This window comes from Sinocyclocheilus rhinocerous, unplaced genomic scaffold, assembly GCF_001515625.1.
Source record: "Sinocyclocheilus rhinocerous isolate Xijiao unplaced genomic scaffold, SAMN03320098_v1.1 scaffold1607, whole genome shotgun sequence".
Lineage (NCBI taxonomy): Eukaryota > Metazoa > Chordata > Actinopteri > Cypriniformes > Cyprinidae > Sinocyclocheilus > Sinocyclocheilus rhinocerous.
In genome coordinates this window covers 1-8,109 of record NW_015629758.1, presented here as the reverse complement: position 1 = coordinate 8,109, position 8,109 = coordinate 1, and the positions used below count along the sequence as shown (strand labels likewise).

Sequence of the window (8,109 nt, the reverse complement as noted above, 5' to 3'; positions counted from 1 at the left end):
TTTCAGTGATTGCATAGCTGAATTTTCAGCAGCCTCCAGTCTTCAGTGTCACATCCTCAAGAAATCATTCTAATTCCTGTTTTGGTGCTCAGTTATCAATTATTATTGGTGTTCAATTATTAATAATGGTTCTTAATATTATCAACAGTTTTTGCTGCTTCATATTTTTGTGGAAACCGTGATCCGTTTTTTTACTATTTGGGATTCTTTGATCAATAGAAAGTTCGATGAAGAGCATTTATTTGACATAGAAATCTTTTGTAACATTATAAATGTCTTTACTGTCACTTTTGATCAAATTTGATGCATCCTCACTGAATAAATTTATTATTTTTTCTGCAATTTATTTAAAATATTTTGAATAGTAGTACAGTATATCATGGTTTTCACAAAAATATTAATATATGGGATTTTATATTTTGCTAATTAAATTTATAATAAACAAATGTGAATGAAAAAGGGAAAGAAAAAAAGGGAAAAATGAAAGAAAAATTGTTCCTACTCTCAACAAACCTTTACATTTGTTAGGATGAAATGTAGTTTTTCGAGTCAGAATAGTAAAACAGTCAAATTGTAGCTGAAGGGCGATCATTGACCTCACAGGGTTAGGGCCAGATTGGCACAGCCAACATTTGGCTGAGATGCTGCCACTGAAGACCCCTAAGCATTGATGATGTCAGTGTTGTGCAGGGTGTTTTATCTCCTGGCCCAGTATGCTGCTGACACTATACCCGAGCTACTCTGGCAGGAGATAAGAGTTTTCCCCAACGACATAAAGCAGAGATGAGTGTGAGGAGATAGATCAGGAGAAACCGGTTCGAAAGAGCCATTTGCTTTGTTTGTTAGGTGCATTGCAATTACAGATGAATGTGTTTTCATTTGATTATGCCTTTAACAGTACATGAACATTGTGAATTAGGGCACAGGTTTTCGATCTTCTAGATGCCACAGACCCCCATAGATGATTATCCTCATGCGAGGGACCCCCATCATAAAATATAAAAGACAGCTATACATTTTTATGTATGAAGGCCCAATTTATACTATGAAAAGTAAATATTATGAAAATGTGTTAAATATTATTTGGGAAAATTTTGGTTACATTACAAGTATTTTCTACTCACTAGCACTGTACTGTATTATGTATTTCTTTGTTTTATTTATTTATTTATTTATTAATTATCTTTTATAATTCATTCATGCATAATCTATTTTGTTATTATTTAATTCATCCATTTATTTATAACACATTTTTATTTTAATCTCATTTTATTGGTTTGTTTTCATTTTATTTTTTTATTATTTATTTAAATTTATTATATAATAAATAATATATTTATTTTGAAATATATAATACATTTATTTTTTAACACAGTTTTTCTCTAAACATTTCCACAGACCCCCAGCACTCTCTTGTGTTCCCAGTTTGAGACCCCTGTATTAGGGTATTTGTATGGGCTGTTGTATGGGCTGACTCATACATAATCTTTTGAATGTCTACATTATTGCCCAGGACAAAAACATTTTTAAACAGCCTATAAGCTTTTCAGCAAAATTAAATTTAATCAAATATATAAAATAAATTATAGAACTTATTATAAAATTATATAACAATCTTAATAATGCAATTATATAAATTAAAGAATTTATTATAAAAATTAGAATAGATGTAAACTAAGTAGCATTAGAATACTAGTTTACATCTGACTTACATAATTACTGACGGGCAACAACCCTTGTGACAACGAGCCCAGGTCCCCCTTATAATGTTGCTGCTGTGTCCTTGGATTTTCCCTGTGTTTTCATAAACATTAACGCATTGTTAATTATATGTGTTTGCAGTTTTTTCCTAAACCTCTTTGATGTTTGGATGATCACAGGTATTTGATAAGGAGGCTGTCTGTTTGAGCTCGTGACCCCTCCAGTCACGAGCCGACGGGTTTATAATTGACTGGTAGTCACCAGTCTGACTCTAGCGCATGTAGGAGCGTTATTTCCTCTCATTGTTGAGCGGTCGTGAGCAGGAAGTCGGAAAAGAAAGCAGAAACTGAGGGGGCAGGGCCATTTAAAAATACCTGCTACCCTATAATAACGGGACCACAGACAGCAGCCCTACGGGACAGTGCTGTAGAGACTTGCAGCACAAAATGCAGCACAGAGGAGAAACCACGCTTGACACAAACGCTACATTTATCACGCCGTTGCACTGGAGTAATTAAACAGCCGGTTGGGGGACATCTGCCTGTCACCGCGTATTATTCCGAAACAACATAGGCTAGGATAAGGATTAAATGCGTGGAGACAGAAATCGAATGCAACGAAGCTACGTTGATGCACTTGGGATTTAGCGTAGCCTACGTAATGTGTGCGATAGGTTGTTGATCTCCAGTGCACTAAGAAGGCAGCAAAGCAGGTGCATCTCGTTTTTCTCTGAAGGCAGTTCATTTAAGCAGGACGTTGATGGTCTTTCAGCACCGTAGACGGCGAGTGTGGGACATATTTGGCTGGAAGTGCGCATATCAAATGTAATAGTGAATTATTCCTTAACAATATTTAATATGGCATCTACAATTGAACGGAAAACACTGGAAACGAACGAGTAAGTAAGACGTTAATATATACGATTGTTTGGGTTTCCATTTGTTTATTGTTTTTGTTTGTATATAGACAACAAGTACAAAGTGCAATATATTATGTAGCCTATTGGTTATTATTATAGTGTTTGCGCAGTAGTGTCTTAAGTTAATAACTGTAGTCTAAGTCACAGTACAATTTTGCCAATATTGTGATCAGACGATTGTACATTTATAATAATCACATGTGGACTAATTTAAAGTCTCCTTAACTCATTTGATTGCGTTTTCACTAGTTAAGCGCATGTATTTTCTCTCGAATCCAATGAAACGCTGTATTTCCTATATATATATATATGTATGTATGTATATATGTATGTATGTATATATGTATGTATATATATATATATATATATATATATATATATATATATAGCCTACATCCTAAAGAAAGTTACAATAAAGTAACATAATTTTCTATTGTTATCTATTTTTTATTAGGGGTAAAGGAATGATATTCCAAGAAAAATTTGTATTTATTTTTGTCTTTACGTAGTTTAATTTAATGTAACAATACTACGATTTAATAATGTGAATAAATGAGTCTTAATAGAATGGGGACACTAACATTTAGGCTACATATTGTGACTAATGACTAATGATCTTAATAATAGGCTACATTCATAACAGACCCTTTAAATATTATATGTAGCAACCAAATATGGCTATATCTGTATCGTGAGATGTTTTACATTCTTCCTTCAATGAAGCTTTGACACAGACATTATTCAGAGGGGATTAAACAGCTCTGGTCATGTGACTATGTAAATATGAATTTTTACTGAACTTAAAACAATTCTGCATAAAATGCGTTAGGGAATATTTTTAGACATCTCCAACTCAAAAGTACATTTTGGTCACAAATGTTAACCAGTGGGAATAAATGGGCTAATTAAAGTGTGTGTGCAGTGACCCAAAATGCCTCATTTGCCTACTGCACTTAACACTTTTCTCCCTTGGGATCACGTGACAGTAGGTACAGCTTAAGCAAACATTTATTTATAAATCAAATGTAGGTACATCTAGAAAAAAAAGAGTAGCGCATCTGTTTGCCAGTTTTATCCGAACACACATAACCGATATAGTTTAATGCGTTTTCAATAACATACGCACTAGTGCCATCTGGTGTTCATAACGGTGTATCGCATATTTGAATGTAAACGCTAATCCACAGGGAACCCGTGGACGAGGTGCTTCAGGTGCCGCCGTCGCTGCTGACCTGTGGCGGCTGTCAGCAGAGCATCGGGGACCGGTTCTTCCTCAAGGCCATAGAGCAGTACTGGCACGAGGACTGCCTGAGCTGTGACCTCTGCGCCTGCCGCTTAGGGGAGGTGGGCCGCAGGCTTTACTACAAACTTGGCAGGAAGCTGTGCAGGAGAGACTACCTCAGGTACGACTGGCAGGCCTGAATTGAACTTTAATTCTTTATAAACCCTGTGAAGCCTGACATTTGTAACAATAGTCAGAATTTTATTGCAAAATGTATTAAGCTTTTACACAAAGTCTTGAAGTTAGAGTGCGTATCTTTCTTTTTTTCTGTTTTGTGAAGTAGGCCTATCATATTCAATACATCAGGCTTTTATTTAAAAATAAAAAACCCTCAGTATCATTCAGAGATGCAAACTGAGCACAAATATGCAATTTGGTCCAGATGCTGATATTCTTATGGCCAAAAAGATGAAATTCTTTATAGCTTGTTATGTAAATCAGTGAGATCTTTGTAATAGTATAGCAGCCTGCTTACATTAAATGCATATAAACATCAGTTGTCACTCTATATCTCCCAATAATATTAGTTTTATGATCAAAGCTCTGTAGCTTTTATTTTGGCGGGCAAATATAATTTAATATAATGATTGAGAGATGTACAAAAACATTCCTCAGAAGCCTGATGTATCATAATTGATTTTTATAAAAAATAATGAATGGTTAATCAAGTAAACCTAAGTTGCTTTAGTCCAGTAAGCGTTCAACTTGAAATATTATAACAATATAACATTATTCTTACGTTCACTTTATAAAAACCTGTAAAGATTTGACCGCAAACTGAGACATGTACAACAACCTGAGGGATGGAGATAATACCAGTCAGAGGCGTCATGTAGTAGATTATGTAGAACCGGTTTTTTTCGGCCAAGTTTTGATAAAGATTTAGAGGTCTTAGAAATGTGCTGGTCAAATAGGCTTTAGGGTTAAAGTTTATTATCGGCAAATTCTAATTCATGTGTAATAAGTAAGTAAATAAATAAACATGAATTGTATGCATATGCATGTATTTCCTCACGTTAAAGTGCATAAATATTTATGTTTCCTTCTCTGCAGACTGTTTGGTCAGGACGGGCTCTGCGCTTCCTGTGAAAAGAGAATCCGGGCCTTTGAAATGACCATGCGTGTCCGTGACAAAGTCTATCACCTCGAATGCTTCAAATGCGCTGCCTGTCAGAAACACTTCTGCGTTGGAGATCGCTACCTGCTCATCAATTCGGACATTGTGTGTGAGCAGGACATCTTTGAGTGGACCAAAATGAATGGCAGCATGGTATAGTGTTCTGCTAAAGTCATAAGCGAAACGTAACATCCTGTCAACATTTGCAACAAACCCTTTACTAAGAAAGAATAATGATCTTTCTGGCTCCAGGAGCCATGCCATGGACATGTTATAAATTTTCATCTCATATATTTGAGACAAATTGCCACCAGCAACATACACTTGTTTTTCTATTGGTGTATTTTTAATAACAACGTAAATGCAGTTTGTAATGTATTGCAATAAAAGCAGATTCCCTTTGCTACTCTCACAGAAAGTTAGATTCAGACTATAGTGTTAATAGATTTGAAGTAACACAATTGCCATAAAATGTGAAAACATCTTTCTTAGAGCCTGAATAAAGAAAATTACTTGTATACTCTGTTTCCCTCCCCAAGCAAACAGATGTGATGCAGAATTGAGCTACTGGTTCTTCCTCACAGAAGAGAGACTCCCTTACCAATAACAACATATTAAAAGACAGAAATAAATTACTTATAATAAATGCAGTAACACTTTAGATTTGTGAACACATATTCCATATTAACTAAGAGTTTTCCCTCAGCAAACTTCTAGTTTGCTGCTTATTGATAGTTAGTAAGGTAGTTGTTGAGTTAAGGTACGTTAAGGTAGGGTTAAGTGATATAAAATATGGTTATGCGGAATAAGGCATTAATATGTGCCTAATAAGTACTAATAAACAGCCAATATACAATATGCATGCTAATAAGCAACTAGTTAATATTGAGAATTAGTGCTTAAAATAAAGTGTTACCATAAACGCTATTTAAATACACACAATAATATACAGTACTGTGCAAAAGTTTGGGGTCATAAGATTTTTTTTAATGCATGTGAAAGAAGATTCTTATTCTCTTTATTTGATAAAAAATTATAAAAGCCGTTTTATATTTTAATATATTTTAAAATGACATTTATTTCTGTGATGGCAAAGCTGAATTTTCAGCAGCCATTACTCATGTCTTCAGTGTCACATGATCTTTCAGAAATCATTCTAATGTGTTGACTTAGTGCTCAAGAAACATTTCTTTGTTTTTATTTTGTGATGCTTAATATCTTTGTGGAAACCATAATACTTTTTAAGGATTCTTTGATAAATAGAATGTCCAGTAGAACAGTATTTTTTAATTGTTTTTTTTTTTATAATGATGTAAAAGTCTTTACAGTCACTTTTGAGCAACATAAATTACCTTATTAATTTCCTTAAAAATTCATAAAGATCCAAACTTTTTAAGCATAATCTATATCAAAATCAAACTAGGTGTAGTATGTTATTTAATGTAATTTTGGACATGCTTTGTGACTGATGTATTTTGTTTTTTCCTTCTGGCTGTACTTTAAATTATGCATTTAAGAAATACATGTATCTCAGCGTTATGCTATAAATTCCATGGATTTATTTAGTCATGTATGGTAATATTTTTGACATCAATGTAGTTAATTAAACGTTTCCTCTAGGAAAAAGCTTAGGTTATGCACTTCACTTAAAGTAAACACCACTATCATAGACAATAGCAGGCCTACAAAGTGAGAAATGAGAACATCTGCCAGAAAGATACAATCTAATCACAGCCAGATTAAGGTCTGATGCTATAGAGAGAACGTTCTCATTTACATCCAGTCCTGTAGCTCGAACAATTCAAAAGACTTGAAACATACAGTGACAAATCCATCAACAAAAAATCACATATAATGTCCGCCATATTGTCCTTTCTATACCTTTCTGGGGTTCACAGGGTTCAGGAGACCTGCGTGAGGGGGAAAGCCTTGTGTCATGGCAAAGGAACACATCTGAAAGCCACAGGTTCTAAACAGAGTTAGAACGCTATTGCGTGTTTTCCATCCCACTGCCCAGCTTTGAAGGAGTTCTGGTGTTGAGCTTTACCAGAAGCCAATGTTGAGACAATGTTGAGTCTTAACAGAGCAGAAGTGAATGCTGCGCTGCTTGGGTAGACTGACCACATCCACTCGACACAGTTGCAGACATTTTTGTTAGTTGTACCACTTCTGCTGTGTGCCTCCACTCATTCATGAATAAGATTCAAAACAGGCCACCATGCCACGAGTGGAAATTGTGAGACGTTCCCTTTGTGTTGCAGCCGTTTCTGTAAAAGTCCGTGAAAAGCTCTTCTTCATCATTGGCATTGGTGGTCTCGCTATAAACAGAGGGGGGCGCCAAATATCCAAACAAATGTGCATTAAAATGCTTAAAATATCAATTATTTTGGTGTCTGAATTTACTACAGATGACATAACCTTTGATATAATAATTGAAGATGTACACATTCAGTTTTTACTGAACAATATTTTTTATTTTAGGGAAAGTTTGGATTTATACAGTAAATGTAGCTATTCATAAATGCCTTAAAACAAACTTGTTTTCTGTTTTGCAAAAATAATTCTGGAGTTACTGTAAATCTGTGAGTTTTTTAAAAATGAGAAGTGGAAGAAAATTATTTAAGAATGTCAAGACATTTCAAGAATAAAAGACTTCCAAACATAAACTGTTGTTTTCTGTGATTATTCTTTAATCTTTGTTTTAATTTTGTGTAGTTGTGCTTTGTTCTTTTTTCTTCCTCATTTTGTTTTTGTATGATCTTATTGTATTTGTTGCCTTTTTGTTTTCAGAAATAAAAAAGACATGTTGTGTATTTTTATATGTATTATTTTAATGCTCTAAAATAATATTTTTATTTATTATATATGCAAATATATATTTATTATTTTACATACTTTCATTATTTCAACATATTTATGTAACCTGCAGTATTTTACATAAATATCTATATGGATATAGATTTATATTTAAAAGGTGTATATAAGCAGTACATTTATATAAACAAATAAATATACATTGGGTATAGAAAAGAATCACCCACTTTAAATTAAATGATGTTTTATTAACAAGGTTCGGGAGGAGCGCGTCAG

General features: G+C 33.9%; 1 protein-coding gene across 1 annotated transcript; it reads left to right on the top strand.

Moving 5' to 3' along the window:
• The first annotated feature begins 1,970 nt into the window (after nucleotides 1-1,970).
• LOC107739430 (rhombotin-2-like) lies at nucleotides 1,971-5,666 on the top strand. The gene is made up of 3 exons (XM_016551535.1): nucleotides 1,971-2,599; nucleotides 3,808-4,023; nucleotides 4,956-5,666. The coding sequence occupies exons 1-3, from the start codon at nucleotides 2,559-2,561 to the stop codon at nucleotides 5,176-5,178; spliced, it is 480 nt and encodes a 159-aa protein (XP_016407021.1). The 5' UTR covers nucleotides 1,971-2,558; the 3' UTR covers nucleotides 5,179-5,666.
• Nucleotides 5,667-8,109: the final 2,443 nt, after the last annotated feature.